The sequence below is a fragment of the Ciona intestinalis genome, chromosome 12 (genome assembly GCF_000224145.3).
Source record: "Ciona intestinalis chromosome 12, KH, whole genome shotgun sequence".
In the NCBI taxonomy this organism is placed as follows: Eukaryota; Metazoa; Chordata; class Ascidiacea; order Phlebobranchia; family Cionidae; genus Ciona; species Ciona intestinalis.
The window spans coordinates 4681591-4700934 of NC_020177.2; the positions used below are offsets into that span (position 1 = coordinate 4681591).

The 19344-nt window shown below is 40.4% G+C and overlaps 1 protein-coding gene across 19 annotated transcripts in view; it reads left to right on the forward strand.

Moving 5' to 3' along the window:
- The window catches only part of LOC100183945 (collagen alpha-1(I) chain), a 36113-nt gene that overhangs the window by 4925 nt on the left and 11844 nt on the right, over nt 1–19344 (forward strand). For 12 of the 19 annotated variants that reach the window (XM_018814482.2, XM_018814481.2, XM_026837053.1 and 9 more), the window contains exons 2-9: nt 6462–6938; nt 8695–8773; nt 16802–16837; nt 17164–17171; nt 17481–17507; nt 18838–18873; nt 19065–19091; nt 19242–19268. In XM_018814482.2, the coding sequence (XP_018670027.1) occupies nt 6588–6938; nt 8695–8773; nt 16802–16837; nt 17164–17171; nt 17481–17507; nt 18838–18873; nt 19065–19091; nt 19242–19268 (591 nt within the window). In that variant the 5' untranslated portion in view covers nt 6462–6587. Of the gene's footprint in view, nt 1–6461; nt 6939–8694; nt 8774–16801; nt 16838–17163; nt 17172–17480; nt 17508–17622; nt 17945–18837; nt 18874–19064; nt 19092–19241; nt 19269–19344 lie in introns of those variants that run through there. The other 7 variants (XM_026837055.1, XM_026837048.1, XM_026837059.1 and 4 more) reach the window with 4 other exon arrangements.

Consider the following 19344-nt stretch of genomic DNA (forward strand, 5'->3'; position numbering starts at 1 on the left):
ATGTTTCCAGATAGATTGGAATCTTAATTGTTCATGCCTGTTTTAGTAGTAGTACACTAACAAAACCACATCTTTAGCCATCACAAATGACGCTTTTAAAGTAAATAACTTGTTTAGATGAACCGGTATTTGTCATACGCCCTATTTCGGTCACACGAGACCGGGAAGCGAAGAGATCACAGTGAGAATAGATGAAATCGTGTACATTACGTCATTATTTCTCAGTCGTTTGAATTATTTGTTTTTGGTCGTAAATGAGGCGAAACAATGACTTGTGTTATAACACTGTCCCTATGCTACTATTTGCCGGGCGCTTGGCCGAATCGTCCGTTAGTTTTAAGCGATGTATTCGGCAAGCTAGCGGTCGTTCCGCCAAATACTTAAACCGTGACCGTTGTAGCATCTTGAGATTTGATATCAGTGATGTAATCAGAGAAAACGGCCGTTAGTTAAATGCTACAGGATGGCCGGTGTGATGAATGAATACATGGAACGCTTAAGTTCTGTTTTTTTTGTCGAATTGACCTTTCGGTTGCATGTGATTCAGATATACCACCGTGGCCGCCACAATCCGCTTTGAAATCCACACTCTTGATGACTCTAAAAATGTAAACAGTCCAATGATCCTATACCACTTACATATATAAACCTAAGTACTATTCACACAACAGTATACACACTACATTACGTTGGATTGTTTGCACTAAGACGCTCGCTATCCGTTCGGTTGTTTTGAGTCTATTAAACAGCATGAATGGCTTCGTTTGTTTAAAGGTAATAATAGATATTGCTCCAAGCATGTGGTCGTTCAATCGCTGCTAATGTGGGCTTACATAGGTTTATCTTCCGTGTGCTATGGATGCGATAACTTTTTAAAACAACAAGGTATATAGGTACCGTCGGATAAGATGGGACACCTTTAAAAATATTACCCATTTATCCGGATCGTGTTTTAAACAATTAACAATAAGTCTATGGTCTTTATAGGATACAGTTTTATAATTCTTTAAGTGTTCTTTGTTTACAACCAAATGGGACAGGGATATGAATGAAAAGGTGTCCCATCTTCTCCCACCCTTCATATTACTGAATCATATTCTATTTTAATACCCTGATATCATATAAGAGAAAATAAAATAAAAAGGGGTCCCATCTTACCCCACCTTACTATATATGGTAAAACAAGGGTGTCTCAATTTGTTAATTAAATTCTCGATTGACACCAACTTTTGGTTTGATGTCCGACAATGTAAAATAAACAGAAAACTCTGGCATAAGGAACCCAGACGACCAACGGGGACCACCTTTAAGACACCTGTGTATTCACTACTATTGTGTTAGCTATTAATCATAGTTGCCATATGCTAACAGAACACGAGTGCTAGCTGTCAGTAAAGGGCGAATGATTTTTACCACTTGCTGGGCGCTTATTTTCTCATTACAACAAATTGCTTTGTACACAAAAGTTACTTCAACTGCCCTGTCCACACACGAGAATTCATTACAAATATAAATTCATGTCAATCATAATTTATTTTCAGCCGTATATTCATATTTGGTAAACGTGAATAAAAATGTCTGCGGTGTAGAAAAAATGCACCAAAGCCAGTCACAGGTTAGATTTTGGAAAAACATATTTAACATAACATTAGTAAAAAAATTCGGAAACGACATTCTTTTCAGGGCAAATATTGTCGAACATTCTATTTATTTACCCAGGCAGTGTTACAGCTATTTGCTTTAAGTACACACTCCGTTAAATACACTGACAGAGAGTTACTTATGTTTAAATACACGTACTTCATATTGGTTACAAGATACACAGACGTTTCATATCCTAAGCTAACTGATGTTTATTTGCCGTTGGATGGTTGTTTCCTTTACGGAAACCGGAGATCATCATTTTCGCTTCGTCAGGAAAGAAGTAAATGATAATAGCGTCCTGCGTTGCCTAATTTGACACTAAGATTTGTTGGGTAAGGTTGGTACCGTTAGAACATAATGTCCCATATTTCCTGATCGTGTTTTAACAATTAACAACGCTCTATTATCTCGTAGGTAGAAAATTGTGTAAATATTTGTTTCCTACCAATTGGGACGATAAACGAGACTGAAAATAGAACCATCTTACCCCAAACTACTATTACGCTTTAACCAAAAGCTTATATAGTCCTAAACTTTATTCGAGTTGCATATTTTGGCCGAGCACATGTTTCCAAACAGTTTAAATGCTTTTGCCATCATAATGTAACTTATATGCACAGCCGCACCCGCGTAACCTTTGGGTGGAGGCAGGCGCGCTATAACCACCATGCCACCGGACCGAAGGAATGTCACACCAATATAGGAATATCCAAATATTACGTTCCTAATCGTAGTGACCCTTTCGTACAAGTTCTGGAAGTTCCCAAGTGTCAGTTGATAAACCTTGCGATTGTCGCCTCGGGTTTAACCAGCTGGTAATGTCGTCGATGTGTAGTTGGAGTAATTTACAATGTGCTAGCGATAAATGTCAGTGTGCACACAGTATATATGCGTGTTTTGTATTGAGAAATATCATCGGGGATTTTGTATTCGTAAGACGCTTTGGTACGGTGCGGCGTCCTGTTTACATTAGCAAGTAAGGGGTCGAAGCTCGATGCTGCCACCGATGTAGACGTATGTGCCCTTGCGCAAGACAGTTAAAAGCAATTGCGGTCACTAAGAAGGTGTCTAACTTGTTAGCCATACATAAAAGAATTACCCGTTAAGTTACATATATTTGGTAACGCGTCAGCAGTCCTGAGGTGTTTTAATAAACATGTATATTAACGACTGTCGTTTCCCTGCAACGTCAAGAGCAATAAATGACTATCATTGCACAACCGGTAGCTGGCGCTAGTGAGTAGACTCTGTATTAAAATGACACTAACGGCGCACGTGAGCTGTAAAAACGAAATTCCCATGGAACATACGTGATGAATGGTGTTATAAAATCTTGCTGCCATTCTGATTTCTATTTAGACGACGTAGCTGCGACAAAATAAGGATTTAAAAAGAATTAACAGGCTGTATTATGTAATATATGTTTTAGCATACAATATATAGTAGTTCTAAGGTGTAGACCTTATTTTGTATACGTTCAATTCAGTTAAGGTGCCGTAGTGTGGTATATATTCGTCTCGAGATGGTTAGTTGCGAAGTGGCGTCGAGAAGTAAAATGTTTACAAGTTTACGTGACTAATTAAATGAATGTAACTTTTTTATCTTCTCGTAGCGGGGCAACAGCAGTCGTTATAACACGAGTGTTATGCATAATACGCCCCGTGCAAGAAAATTTATATGTGTTGTAAAATTTCCATGGTATGAACCGGAACCATAGGTAAAACCCGCTTATATGACGTCAATATAAACAACGTCATATAACTGTGGTATGGAGATCCATAGTTGACTCATGAGCCGAATATATATTGCACAACCTCAACCGCAAAGCGAAACTCCCAAGCCACAAAGCTTGGGATTACGAAACTAATTCCGCTTTTGACAGTAAACTGTTGAAACTGAAAAATATGAGCCAGAGAGGGCATGAGAATGTATTCGGTTTCAAACATGATAAATATCCTTTGTTGCTTGTCCGCTTCGAGCAAACATGGTATAAGTTTACTGGCAATTTGCTAAGTAAAGTTATTGTTGTTGTATATACAATTAAAAGCTGTAATACTTCGGCGAGCCTCCTCAGCAAACGTTATGTATTATTTGTACGTTATATAGAGCATTACAGAATCGTTTAAAAAAGTATAGATTGCTAAATAAAGTCACTGCTGTTGCATATCCAAATTAGGACCGTGGGGTAAGATGGGACATTCTCTTTTCTCGTCCTATATCTAATGGTTATTTGTAACAAAGAACATTTATAGAATTATGTAACGTGTAACCGAATCTTCACGATTCTAAAAGAGTGTTGGTAATTGATCAAAACACGATCAGGAAACATGCGATTTTCGGATCTAACGGTATCCCATCGTACCCCACTATACTAAATTATTTGTTCGCTATACAGCATCGCGCGTTGTTGTAAATTTTCCCACTGAGTAATCGACATATAGTTTGAGAAAACAAGTGAATCGTTAGTTTGTTTATAATTGTCACCTTACATGTTGAGTCGAACACTTGATACTCCAGCGGTGTGACAAATTCGTTCGAAACAAAGCATGACTAATCACCTCGATTTTGCAACAATTCGTTTTCGATCTCGGTAAGGAGACGACTCCATTATAAAAGCTCTGTTCCTTGAGGTGCTAACGAGAGTTTAATTACAGGGTCGCGTCCTATATCTCTTTGGCTTTATCGCGACGTTGTTTCGAAATTTAAAGGTCCACTTTCGCAACGTTGTATTTCGGCCGACGACCTGGGAAAGATGGTATCTCATTTTTTCATGTGGCTACTTAATTTAACCAAAAGCAATTCTGTTCCAAATTGAAATCAGATTTCCGCTCCACGATTTGACCGATTGCGTCAAAAAAAAAGATGTATATCTTCGAATGCGCAATGGCAAATGCAAAGCGTCCCTAAAGCTTGCCTGAAACCGCATTTTCTGCGCGATTGGATTTGAGCGTACTGCGCGCCTGCCAGATGGCTGTTGCCTTTCAAAGTTCGGTCGTGAACCTTACGCGTTTAAAACACTCGCGCATGGTGTCAATATGACAATTAAGTTAAAGCGAATCGGGTTCGAGCAAATAAGCGATTAATTTGAGCGTTGACGTAGTTTCACTTTGTGTGGAGTGCAGATCGGGCCAGATTGCTGCTCGACCGACATCAAGATGAACCAAAATAAACATGACTGTGTTCGTTTGGCTAATTATCTTTCATTGCGGTTGAAATTGCTTTTCCGGTGAAACAACCTTCAGAAGATTGCGCTGCAATAAAACTATCCGCGTCACTGGAGATACCGTGATATCAAACAAAGTATTTGCTTTTCGACGACGATTCGAACTGGAATTTTTGTAACAGTCTTGCCACGGTACGAGTTATTACCGTAAAGGTCAACATTTGTCCAATAATTCATTGTTCAATGTTCGTTATAGCAAGGGGACCCTTTAGCACACCTTGCGAGGCGGGTTAGTCAAACAAGGGCCTTATAAATCGAGGTCTTGTAACAACAATTCCATTGAGCAGTTGGATTGTTGGGACGATTGAAACCTCTTACCACCAGAGACAACAGCGCGAAATAGACAAGTAGAAACTTAAAGTCATATTTTGCCACAAACGCAACACATATCTATGTAACCCGCGCATAAATTATCATTACTGTAGTTGAATTTTGCTTCCATTACTTATGAAACGCACACATAAAAACTTTTTTTTGTATTTCATGTTACTATAGAATATTCCATTTTTAACAAGTCAGATGCTATCTAGCGTATGTGGGAATTGGTGTGTGTGAAGCACCTTTATTTATTAATGAGATTTTTCACGGTTTGTATTCATTAAAAATTCAAAATACTGAAGTGTCAGCGGAGTCGTCGGGCTCTGCCAGCCGTTATGATTCATTGGACTTCCCAACAAAATTGTAGGCCGGAAACGAACCGCTAAACCTCGCTTTACACCCTTGAAACAAACCGCTGTGTTCCGCTTAATAATAAGCGTGAAGCTTAACGCCATCACGTCCGCTCATGCTTAATCGTTTAGCACTTCGCTATGGCCGTGATCAGCTAAGTACTTATATGCTATCGGCCGTAACTCGAGGCAACCGTCTGCGAGGTAAATAAAAACCACAATTCCGTCTTATAATGCAAGCAATTGAGCGACACTTGACTGTAATTAGTTACTTTTGTGAGATTCAAATTATCTCTGTTGTGCGGGGTCGGGAACGCTAATAATGACCGAGCGCGGCACAAAAGATCCGGGCAGTTACCTTGACTATCGCGACCTTCGAACCACCGTTGGAGTGAGACCGAAAGAAAAAGTTTGCGGCCGCCCAGATACGGAGAGGTATCAGATAGATAGACCACCACTCCATGCAGATACGAGTAGTCTGTGTCGTACCTTGCCACAACAAGCAACTGGTAAAAGTGCTGGAAATGTAAAGGAAAGCCAGCCGACAATATAGTATAGTTATGCTCTTGGTTAGGTAGCATATGCTTGGGAGAGATAAGACAACAAAGGAATAGTTTATTAATTCAATACAGTTTTATATATCCTGTAACTGGTTTGCGAATTGCTGCAAATTTGCGTTTAGCATTATAGGATTCGTCAGCACACAAGAATAGAATTACGTAACTTATTTGCGAAGCTGTACGCGCAGTTTGATTAATTTGCTTTCCCCCCTTTCCCCATGAACCACTCCAGTAAACCGCAAGTCGATCATGGGGCTCATAAAGCTTTTATCTTCCCGAATTTTGGAGCGAGGTTCCTGCCAAGGATTCGGCAAGAGTAAATTATTCCGTTCTCCGGAAGGTAATTTTCATTTTTTTCTTCCGCAGGCTTTGTTTCTGTTTAGAACGAATAATCGTGCTTTGTATTAAATCGCGAGCTATAACGAGTTGTCTCTCGTACAAGCAACCATTGTTAAGTCGGTACATCGAGTAGAGTAGACAGCTTCCGCCGAGATGGGAGTCCCAGGATCCGGCCGACAAACATCCCAATCCACGAAGTACAGTTCCGACCCCAACGCTTATTACCACCGATCTTATGGTACAACAAGTAGCGTCAAAACATCAATTTGCCACCAATTAGCGTTTATTGTGCTCGGCTTGGTGTGTTGTTGTTCTCTGGCGGTGTCGCTACTTTTTGCCAACCGACTTTTGGTCACTGACAAGAACTTGAACGACCTGCAAGCAAAATGTTCCGGTTACGAGTTGGAACTTGACTCGCATCGTCAGAGCGTAAAGGAACTTTTCTCAAAGGTCACAGAACTTAGTGGGCGATTCGTGGACTTCGATGGCGAGCCAGAAAACAAGGTATAAATGCAGCATGCTTAAACACTAGATTCGGTGATTAATTATTTGCTTGTGGCAAGCCACTCCTTCTGTGTGACACGTCGCACGCGCTTATGGGCAGGTAGAGCACTCGTAACGCCGCAGAAGGCGCGTGTATTTGTTTGTGTTCAGGATCCGCGGTCCCGGGTCATTGTGATCGCTGCAAAACGGCCGATTTGCTAATCTTAAGTGTCCGTGACTAATCACTGCAAATACGCTCATTTCCACCGTGAGACCGCAACCATAGAACGTTAGCTTCATGTTGAAACTTGGACTCGTATCAATAAGACTAATTGCTTCATTCGCTTCGATCCTCTGGCCACGGTCGGTTTGATGTCTGATGAATCCATGCGACTTAATATTGTTTCTCTATCGCTAGCAAATTTTAATTAACTCTTGCGACCTGTATTGCCCTAAGAACGACCAGGCTTTAAAGTCACTGCGATTTCACAGTCGCATAAAGGTTTACTCTTTACATCACCAGCCGACCGAGGCATTAACCGAGGCATTAGGCCATTCACCAAATACGTAACCTGTTTTTGATCTTGCCTTCTCGTACTTGCCACTACTCCCAGCGGGCTTTGGCAGCAGCTTACTGTTTTGGGTTGCTAATGTTGAAAGGCTTCTTGTAATGATAAAAATCACGTTCAAAGCGCTGTCGTCAGCTTCTGATATATTCTGCATAACCTCTGCATGTACAAGCTTTATCAGTTTACCCGCCAAGCATCCACACCTGTCGCTCAGTTTGTACGGACGTTTAGAATTCATTTCACGCGATTTCTCTAATAAACAGACTACCCTGCTCACAACATGCAAGCAGGTTCATTTTCTTCGTGTGTGTTCCGCCAAAACGGGTAAAAAATCGCCTCAACGTTTAGAATCAATCAATAATAATATGCGTGCACTCTCTTCGTGATAAAAGCCCTGAACAAGTAAACTGCGGCATTCGTCCGACCGGTATTTTGCAACATAATGGTTAATTTGTTTCCTATTAATACTGTAGCAAGTTCGTAGCTCGTAACTTAATGTCTAAGTACGGTTTCCTTAGCGTATGAATTAGTGTCATCCTTTATCCAATAATTACAACGTGAGTATTTTAAAGTTATAGTCGGGCACGCAAGTACAACGTAACACTGTTAGCTTATCCATTACTAAAGCATGTTTTCCTAGCCATTTACAGAGTTCGCCGTGGTAGTCATTATTTTCAATCTAATATTCCTATTAACGTCTTCATTCGTCTATATTATGAATTATGTTGCTATCACTGTGAAAATTCTTTTCGGAAATCGCCTTAAAACTTTGTGTTGAATCACTGTCTATAATGCAGTGTTTGTTTGGTGTACGTCGCCATTTAGTTTAGTTGTTTCCATTCATGACCGTGATATTAACGATTTAAGCTTTAGGAAGTGATGGCGAGTCTCCGCTGCGCCAGGCTGTATCAAAAGAAGTAACCGCGTAACGCGTCAGGCATGATTCAATGGCGCACGCCAAAGATCGGGGCGACGATATCCCACAGAGTTGTTTCCATTCTAAACCAGTTTGGTCACGCTGATTTTACTCATTATGGCAGCGTAGCTGTGCTATGGGAAATGCTACGTCGTGAGACCGATAACCGACGTAGCTCCTTCCGAAACAGCAAGCTTCAAATACCGGTGTCTTGTTTAGGAAGCCCTTAGTTTTGAACAATAACTTAACCCCGCAAACAAATAGCAAATTATTTATTTTTTACTTTTAACAGGACAAGGACGAAGCAAAACTGCGGAGAAAACGATCCTTCGGTGGATGCCAATGCCCTTCAGGTCCACCAGGGCCAAAAGGTATGTTTACTACAAGGTCTCATATATGACGTCGGTATTGTAGTTCCCGATCCCCTTTTGTGCGTAGTAACCTACACCGCATGTCAGTAAACATAATAATACTCGCGGCAAAGATCGTGGTTGGCACTGGAGAATAAATTTCGCGCTTCTGAACTGAAACTTTGACAGTGATGAATTGTAGTATAGCAGGTATAAAACGTACATACTGAAATTTGAACTCTAGAAACACAACATGTACATGCCTTTACCTAGCGACGACAAATCTTTCGAAATCAAAACAAGTTCCAAAATTAAACACGGTATCGACAAACCGAAATTGCTCTTCAGTATTCGATTACACAGTTGTGGTTTAGAGTTTTACGAATTCGTGATTCGATTCTGAGTTCGCCAGCCTTTTTGCTGTGCGGTGATATCTATATGAGATACGAGTTTCATGTTAGATTACATAAATGACAATAGCAAGAGTTCTTCGCTGGTCATCGGGTCAGGAGGATGGCGACCTTTTCTATTATTTAAATACATGTCAGTTAACTGTTGCGATACGAAAAGCGATATTGTGAAATATATCTCGGACCGTCTTAAACACGATAAAGTTTGTAACAGAATATCGAAATACCGCTATCTATCGTTTATTGATAATCAGCAGTTTTAGTTTTGAATATTTGTGGCTTTCCGCAGTTCTTTCGTGTGTGAACAAAGCACAATATGCCAGTGTCTTTCCAGGTCTATTTACGCTACCGATATAAATCCACAGATTTCTTTCGGCGCCGAAATTTCTCGCTGTCAAAATAATTGCGCAGCGTAGCAATATCAACGCCTAATTGACAGGTTTGGTTACTTCTGCTGATAAAGTACGTCAGAGCTCGGTAGATACCCCTGTTTCTGTAACCCGTCACCTTCCACACTGCGGCGCTTCAATGTTTTACTACCCGCCTTGAAAACCGAGTTGAACCTGTTAGAGAATTTGATCATTTTGTTCCGAATTGTCGTGTGCTCTCAACTAATGGTACCTGTAAGTTACAATAGAAGGAAGCTTTGGATTCTCCGATACACTTGATAGGAGGACATTGTGCATTGTGTTCCCCTGTCAAGTTGATGGAACGACAGGTATTGGTTTACCGACAGTAGTGGAACGTATTACACAATCCATGCTTTCATTCATGTCATGAATTAAGATGGATTCCCTAAATTTGTGGGAATCCGGTCATAAGTAAATCCGCCTTCCAGTTTTCTTCTCGCGCTGTTGAATCAATCAAGTGGGCAATAGACAGGCCACCCAGGTCTGTCCCATTTACCAAATCAACTCATTTGTTTTGCTACTGGATCAACGACTTCAAAGCTTCTTCAATGGCCATTGAGGTAACTCGTATTTTTGGGGTTCCCTGGTCCTTTTAGTGTCTTAGTTGTCCTGGATCAGAACTGAATACGATTCCCTTTGTCTCTGGACTTTTCGTGTCCTAATTTAATCGGCTCGTCTAAATTCCAGATCGAAATTGTCGTAAAACGCATTTCCCAAACGGGTGATATAAAAATCGTTACTCGATTAGCTGATATTGTCCGTAATAGGCATCCTGGTTTTATTGCCGTTTCCCTGAATGGATTGTAAGTCGTCGCGTGAGCTGGACAAAAGACGAGAAGGCGGCAATCTGCGAACACGTCATTTTGTTATTGGACGGGTAAATGTAATAACGTTTGTCGCCTTTATTGGGTGTGAAAACCGCCTCGTTCGTTGTTTATTACCACCGCCCGCATTAGTTGTTTGTAAACAGATATTTTACAAGGTATGCGCCGTATAGCATGCGCTCGCTTCTTATGTCGACGCGGTTTTCGGACCGTTTCAATATTTCGGAATAACTTGTTTGGTCGATACAACTTACTATCAATCTTTCTTAACAAGACAACTTGTCAGGTTTCTCGCCTGGCAGGCCGCTATGTCGTCCGTCATTAATGACAACTATTTGTTGGCATTTGTGTTTTGTTTGTATCTATTTACACGGCGTTCGGTTGCCAGGTTTGTCTCTTGTTTATGACACGTACATCGAAACCACGGATGGATTTGCGGTTCCGGGACGATGGCTGGGAAACGACAATGTTTGCTGCTTATTTAGAATCCAAGCGCAGACACGGGGCGAGTAGACCATGCCGTCTAACGTTCGACCAACACCTGCTACCCTCCCACCACAAATTGCTTTAGAAATTCTCGTGTCGTGTAAATTCGGATCGTCAACCCTCGTTCTGTAGTTTTGTTGTTCAATATATGGCGCTGCTAGAAGCCGGAAATTACAGTGAAATTGCCCTGAGTGCGGATTACGATCGTCAGCAACTGTCGGCAAACTTCAAAGCGCCGACGAATGATGATGTATCCTTTTAATTCAAGCTCAACCGCCGCCCTGAGGATTCGTGACGCAATTAACACTTGGTAAATTAGGCGGTGTCAGTAGAAGAGTCCTTACGATGATGACAACAGTTGAACGCAATGCGGCCATTATGTCGTGTATGCCGAACACATAATGTGTTTGACTTTGCAATATTTGACCCGCATATAGGGTGCTTACATTTTAGATCTGTCGTTGCTACTTCCGTGCTATCAGTTCCAAGTTCATCCAAACTCAAGTTACGATAAAAGGATGGCAGCGCTAGCGAGCGAATTCAAATGTGTTCCCAGCGGGACAGATGTGTTTAATCTTGGCTTAATCTTCAGGAATGTGTTATATGCTGGGGAAAGCAGGCACGAAGCTCCTTGCTGCTTTTATCGGCAGGCAAAGTGGTTTGGGGCAATTTCTGTCCACTTTTGTCCGTCCAAATCGATACTACTGTGGGGAAGTGACCCTCTGTACACCGACCACGTCATCAACACCGGTTATCGCACACACAGCCTATACGACTTCTGAGAAACGCCGACAAATCTATTTATTTGCGCCCGGCAATTTCCCTTTCTAGTAGGGGTAGGGGCGTCCATTCTTTCACCCCAAGGGTTAACTGGTAATTGCAATCGCGGGCAAGACCTAGTCACCCGTAACCGCGGGTCTTCTACGCAGTTTAGATATGGCCTCGTTCGATCTGTGGGTGCATCGCCGACTAGAGAGACTTGTAAACAATAAAATTCCTCCCCAAATGAAGACGCATTAGTTAACCGACCTACAAACCTAATGCGGAGTTCAGCAGCGAAACAAATTATTGCGATGCGTCATAGTTTGGCACGATCAGCGGAAAACAAATTCGCGACAAATTGTCTCCATTGCTCAGCACTTCGGTATTGTTTGCCGAGAAATTGGCACTTTTTCTACAAATTATTTACCGAAACTGACACCCAGACTGTAAATCATACCATTAGCTGCTAACTGGCCATGCACCAGATACGATACAGGAATACGAGGTTGAGGTTCTTTTCTCGAAGGTTTGTTTTGTAAACTCTATTCATGAGCTTCATGTGGTTAACACGCAACTCCGGTAATAACAGTTTCAAGTCTCGTCTTATATCCTGTGTTAACAAGTCCACCACCAACCCCCTTATTGTTCACTTTCGCATATACCGTGTTATTGACGTTATATTTTGATTGCCTCGCTTATCCAGATGTTGCGACTTCCGTTCAATCGCTTTGTTAAACGCCGCTTTTGAAACTAGCGTTCGGTTACGGGGAATTAATGTTTCCTATATAACAACCCCTCTATAGCTTTTGTTTGTAAGTTGCCAAGGTGATTCGTAACCATACAATTCAGGTTATTTTTGTTAATTTCTAGGAAATGAATTTTTGTAGTGTTGCGGTTTTAATATCAAAAACCATGTCTAGTTTACGATAATAATAATAAAGATTTAGTTGTTTTCGCCCTAATTACATTTGCGAAGTTTCACTACCTGTAAATAACTAAACGACAAACATTATAGCGACAAAACGGCAGTCGTTAAAACACGCCACAGTTAAAAACTTATTTACATTTAATTGGTAAAGATCTCGTGGCAGTTAAAACATAGGTGTTACGTTTACATTATACGAACCGCTGGTATTTAATTTGCAAATGTTTCAATATTGTTTGATTGTTGTTTACAGTTATTAAAGTATCCTGTTTCAGCAAAGTAACTGAATAACACTTTGCGTGGATAATTGGTCAAACTGCGTGACAGAGTGCTTTCGTTTCGCTTAACAAGCCTGTCATTTATATGCTTGTGAAGCAACTGGCGGTCCTATGCCCCATGCCGAGCCACCATGGTGGTTACTAATTCGTTCGTTCCTGTCCGATACAGGGTCAATCATATATGTTCGTTTCCCGACTCAAACTTAATTATTGCAATTTCTTCTGCGTGAGAAACGCATTGTAACGAGTTTGGTATTTTATTGAGCCGGCGTCCCTGTGGCTACCGTGCCCCAACAATATGTTTGTTGTGCATCAAACCTATTCCGGGCCAACGGAGAAACCTTGTAGGCCCACTCTCGTGTTCGAACTTTTGTTGCGTTTGTTTCCGATCGTCTGTCACTTTTGGCTTTTTGTTCGAGCAATTTAACCTTTACCTTACGACGCCAGCAGTAATACACTGTCTCAAGTATTTCGTCAAGCACAAACAAAATGCAAGCCAACTGGAAGATCGTGTTTTTGGCCTCAATTATTTACAGTTTGTCCAATTTCAAGCAACTGAATACCAAACGCTGTGGTTCTGGCACGTGTCCACCCTACTGCTGTATACGCCGTCCCATTATAGCCAAGGAACGCGACGGCGATCGTTTTTCGTGTCTACAAAACGTCTATTGATGGGCTAACCATCTATGGTTTATTTTGCTTGGAAACAAATCACTCGAATCAGAAATTCTTCCCAAATGTCATGCGCAATTCCGGGTGACGGGCGTTGAATGCGGGAGAACATTAACACGGTTCCACCTCGTCTCTGAACGTCGATAAAAGCCAGAAAGCAACGAACCATCGCTTTCTGATGATCCTTCATTCTCCCGGCTTGTCTGCATGGGCTTAACGGTGAGACCAAACTTCGGTGGTCCGATGTCACCCCGTCCGTCAAATTCGTACCGCGTTTCACTTTAGCAGGATAATTTTTACTTAACCCAGCCTACGTTTCCGCCGATGGTGTTACTGTTTTACCCCAAACACCATTTCCCCGAGATTACCACCTTACGCATCGAACTCGGTCATTATCGATGTAAAAACGTTCAGGTGTCGTTTTCCACCGACTGCCTGACAATGCGGGTTACTGTATACCGTCCAACGGTCAGCTGCAACACGAGCTGATGACTTTTCACGCATTAGTGTTTACAGATACATCAGCAAGGGCTCGGCATTGCTCATGGTCACGGGGTGTCGGGAATACTTGATTACTTTGCGGAAGCTTTCGGTTTCCTTTGGACATTTCCAGGAGGTCGCAGGCGCCGCCATGTTGTATTAATTATTCAAGCAACAAACTTTCCGATAATATTTGATGTGTTGGCCGCATAGCTCGTCGCTAAAGATCCAGCAAGGCGCGGATTATGGCCGCGATATTTAGGCATTAATAATTAATGTTGTGTCTTGTGACTACAGTGAGACATACAACAGCCTGCGGACGGCAAGTCTTTAGAAAGGGTATTTGTAACCGATATCCTTCATTCTGTCATAAACAATCAGCTATTCACTTACGTTACACCACCAGTATCGGCGCTCAAAGAAATTTTGACATGGCCTAATCCGGTATGAACTGGTCGGGCCTTTGTGGAAAACCGGATCGTATTTAATGTCGAAATTCGTCACGTCCCAAAGATGTTAAATATTCCTTTGACCAACGCATTTCTTTGAATAGTTCTTACAGCTTTTAGAATCCAAATTTTGTGCCCGACTTGTATGAGTAGGTGGGTTAAGATGAATACCGTTATCACGAAGCATCTTATATTTCTAATCGTGTTTTTTTTTTTAAAGTAGTGATGATGTGGTTATTTAGTTTTTTAAATATTCTCAGTTTACCACCAAACAGGACGATAAAAGAAAATGAGCCATTTTACTTTAACCTACTATAACTAACAATAACAGTCCCTTATTTTCTACAGCGTGTGTGGGCATATAGTTATTGCCGGCGCAAGTTTTTTGAGGTCAAATATGTAGAGAACCACTGGTGTTTCAGACATTGCGACTGCTTTTGCGGTAAAAGAAAGCCATGTTTCGAAATCTGATCCAGATTAAAAAACATAGGAGTTAATCCCATTTGGTTTGGCCCCTATGGGAGGTCACGTGTTCAAGTTGATGTAAGCGCATTCGCCTCAGTAATGCCCGGCCCATTAGTGAACTACGACCCTTATTAGTTATACTCTCAATGGACATAGCGCAGCCGCTGTTTTCGTTGCATTTTGCGGGTTTAATGCCAACTTCTGGTTTGACGGCAATCAAAATCACGTTTTTGAGTTTAACACACCGCAATTCGCCCACGGCAAGGATCAAAGGAGACACCACAATGTGTTTTTCCTGTTTGTTGGCCAATATGAAATCTAATATTCATATTCACGCCCCTATACTTTACAAAGCATTGTCAACACAGGCGTTGATAGGCTATAATCTTCCGTCTTACTTTTACGTAGTTTGGGCCTCTCTGTTTCCTTAAAGTGGACATGTACGCTTAACTCTGTAGTCAGGTACGTGTTATAAAGCGACGAAACAACACAGCGGGGAAGGGCGATGACATAAGTGTCACTCGATTGAGTGGCGGCGCCGACAGGTCCCACGTGAACCTCTCTAGGCAGCATTATGCACCGAAGGTCCCACGCCCTCGGCATATCTACAAAGGGAATTCGACGAACTAACTGGACTGCTGTTTCCCCGTGTCCTTAACACGTTGACTCAGCGTTAGTTCAATGACAGTAAAATCCTAACTTCCAATCCTTAAAATTCAAATACAGCCACCCCATGTATTGTCTAAAATAAATGGTCAAATTCTATCGAAAATGCGTTTTCTTTTCACATTATAGTCTGCGTTATCAAATGAGCTAGTGTCAATTGTTTTCGTCGAACCCTGGTCTGTGAAACAAAGACGCTTATCCAAACTTCGGATAACTTATCAGCGCCGTCACACTGTCTGCCAGTGAACTACCCTAAGATTGACGCAGGGACATTTATTGGGGCGACCAACAAAAGAAATGTGCCGCAAACTACAACGTTACGCATTCAGAGGCGTCTTGTATGTTCGTGGTCACTGATAGCTTTGTGAAGTGAAATAATCTGTAAATAAAATGAGGATATGTGGTTATAATTTTAGTATTTCTTGTTGACTACCAAATTAGGCGATAAAAGTAAACGAAAACATTGACTATTTTACCCTAACGCAATATAGGTTAATCAACCTTGCCGCTAAGTGTCGTCGTACATTCCCGCATATCTCAGAAAACCCACTACCGTTTATAATGTTGATTTAATATCCGAGATGGGGCTGAAAAATTCATTTATAATTGTAAGTTTATATTTTCTTTTGACGACCCGGTAATTTAGCGGCGGATAACAAAGGTATCGTTTATTTTGACAAGACAGTTTTGTCACGCTCTTGCGAGAACTTCACACTAAAATTCGATTTTCGGGTTTAACCTGCTGGGCAGACCGCGACACAGACCAAATCGCCGCAATAATTTCGCTTTGAACTTGTAAGCTGTATTTACCGCGAGTCGCCCGAACGTTTATTTGAGTTGCTAAACATGCAATTTGTTGTTCCGTTTCTCATTTGTTTTCCGCGCAAATGGGCGGAACGATTTTATTAAGTGCATATCCGTGGTCGCGTGTGTGTTTGCATACATGTTTTAAACTATAAAAAACACTTTCTTTTTTTGACCGCAAACTTTGATATTATATTACTTTACGGTAAGATGATTTCCCTCAGGAAATAATATCCCATATATCCTTGATCGAGTTTTTAACAACTTATATAACGCTTTTCGCGGAGATGCGGTTATATAATGCTATAAATATTCTTTATTTACTACCAAACGGGACGAGAAAAGAAAATGAAAACACTTGTCTTTTTATCGCAACCTAATATAGATCAAACTTAATTTCCCTGTTTTTCTTTCGCAGGCGAACCCGGTGACGATGGACGCAGGGGACGCAGAGGTACGTGTTGGTCATATATATATTGTTTTTATACTATATGTGAACACTCTGTTTTTGATATACAGTAGGGCGGGGAAAATGGGACACCTTTAGAACAGAATATCCTGATCGTGTTTTAACAATTAACAACGGTCTATGGGATTCGTGTGGATACGGTTTTATAATTTTTTAAATGTTCTTTGTTTACTACCCCTTAACGACTATACTATAATTGTTATGATTGACCTGTTAAGTAAAGATAAATAAGCTAGATTTATTATTCAAGCCTTCATATCTACATACACTAATGCTTGCTCTTTATTTTTCATGTTCAAATCCATGTACAGGAAAAGTGGTAAGTATCCAAAGTTTTGTTGCCTTTTCTTCACCTGTTTTGTAATTGCAGCACCAGATGTATAGAACAAATTGCGGCTTCTTATACTAAAAGCTGCAGGCACTGCATTTGCATTTAAACTGGGGTGTCATCCGCACTTGTGGTAGTTAATAGCTCTCTGTAACTTACAGTTTACCGGGACAGAGTAGGAACAAATTAAATTTTACGTACTCTGGTCCCCTATGCCTATATTTCGCTTATACTAGACGGTAGCTGGTTTGTCTTATCATCTTTTAACTTTAGTAACGTTAAATTTTTGCCGGATTACAGGGCTTTCCCGGCAAAAATGGATTCCCGGTATATACTTATTCGCATGCATTTACTTTGTTCATTTTAATCAAAGTTAATTCTCATGCATGCAAAACATCGATTTAAAACTTCCGCATGAAACATGTTAAATATCCCAAACTGTAAAATGTTTGCCTTTTCTGCATTCGCATAAAATAATGCAAGCATCTAATATTTTAGATTTAGAATGTCGCTATAATACATGCATGAATTCGAATTTACCACTTAAAGTGCATGGTAAAGCATAACATGAATGATTCCCATACTTCACTACATTGAATGCCATAATTTTATCACTCATGTGTCAAAAGATGGTTTAATATATTTTTTGCCAATTTTTGTTAAACTTCTAAAACACCCGGTATTTTCCGGGTAAAACACTCAGCGTTTTGGTTAACGCTGTTGGATGGAGTTGGAAGCAAACCAGCATGTTGGATTTGGTGACGGTGAGTCTCTGCACTTTTAAACTTTCAAAACTTCCCTATAGCTCTTATTCCTTCCAAACGGCCCATAATTTCCACTGCACATTTAGACAAGTAAAGTCAGACCTCAGTATAATGGTATAGTATGGTGGGGTAAGATGGGACAAGTTTTCATTCCCTTTTTTGTCCCATTTATTTATAAACGAATAATATTTAGAGAACTGTAAAACCGTTGCCCGCGACTTAAAGAGAAAAACTGATAATTGCTTAAAACACGATCAGGAAATATAGCCTATCTTACCCCACAGTACTATATATAGTAGGATGGGGGGAGATGGGGCACCTTTTTATTCTATTTTCTCGTACATTTTGGTAGTAAACAAAGAACATTCAAAGAATTATAAAACCTTGTCCTCGCGACTTTCATAGACCGTTGTTAATTGTTTAAAACACGATCAGGATATTTATATATTATGTGCTAAAGGTGTCCTATCTTCCCCCACCCCACTATATATTAAAATTAAATAGTAATTTCGACAAATCCCTTTAATTGCAATTCCACGTTTTATAGTGCATGGTGTGTAAGTTGATAAAAGTTAAATGTTTTCAAAGGCATGGTGAAGATAGTTTAGCTCTTCTGGTTGATTTTTAGTTTGTGAATATTTTTACTGTGCGTTTTAGTTTCTGTTTTCCTCTTTAATCGGTGGTAAACCTTCTATGGATAATATTTGTCCCTCCAACCCGATAATAGGGTGTTCTATATTTGAATAATATATTATAGACCGGTATAGAAGTCCAGCTGTAACATATAGATCTTTAGCCCATATAAGGGCATGAGTTGGGTAATTTAATACAAATACAATTATGTAATTTACGCACAATTGCAAAATGCTTAAATTTCTTTGGCTTATTTTCAGGGGCCCATTGGCATGCCTGGTCGTCGCGGAAAAGAGGTAAATTCAAACATGTATGATGTTATTTTTGCTCAGAAGCATTGTCTTTTTGGGTTCATTAAGTATATTTAAAAGTGTAATATTACTCCAACATATCGTATGCTATTCGGTAAGACCTAATTCTTTAGGAATTTGTTAACAAATAAATTACATTAAATCATATATGGACTTATTTTACTTTTATTTTCCAGGGTCTTCGTGGATTGGCAGGCTACCCGGTTTGTGTATTATATGATGACCACACCGCTCACGACGCACTTATCTTTTTAACATATTTTTTAAACTCGATATTAAACCATCTTTTGACTAATAGGGGACTAATTTTAACTTTGTAAGCCTTGATGTTTTAAAGTTTATATTTTACACAGGGTCCAATTGGATTGACAGGACGTCCGGTACGTAATTTTAGTTTCTGTATCTTTTTATTTCGGTATGTCTGAATATGAGTATAATTAAGTAAAACTTATATAT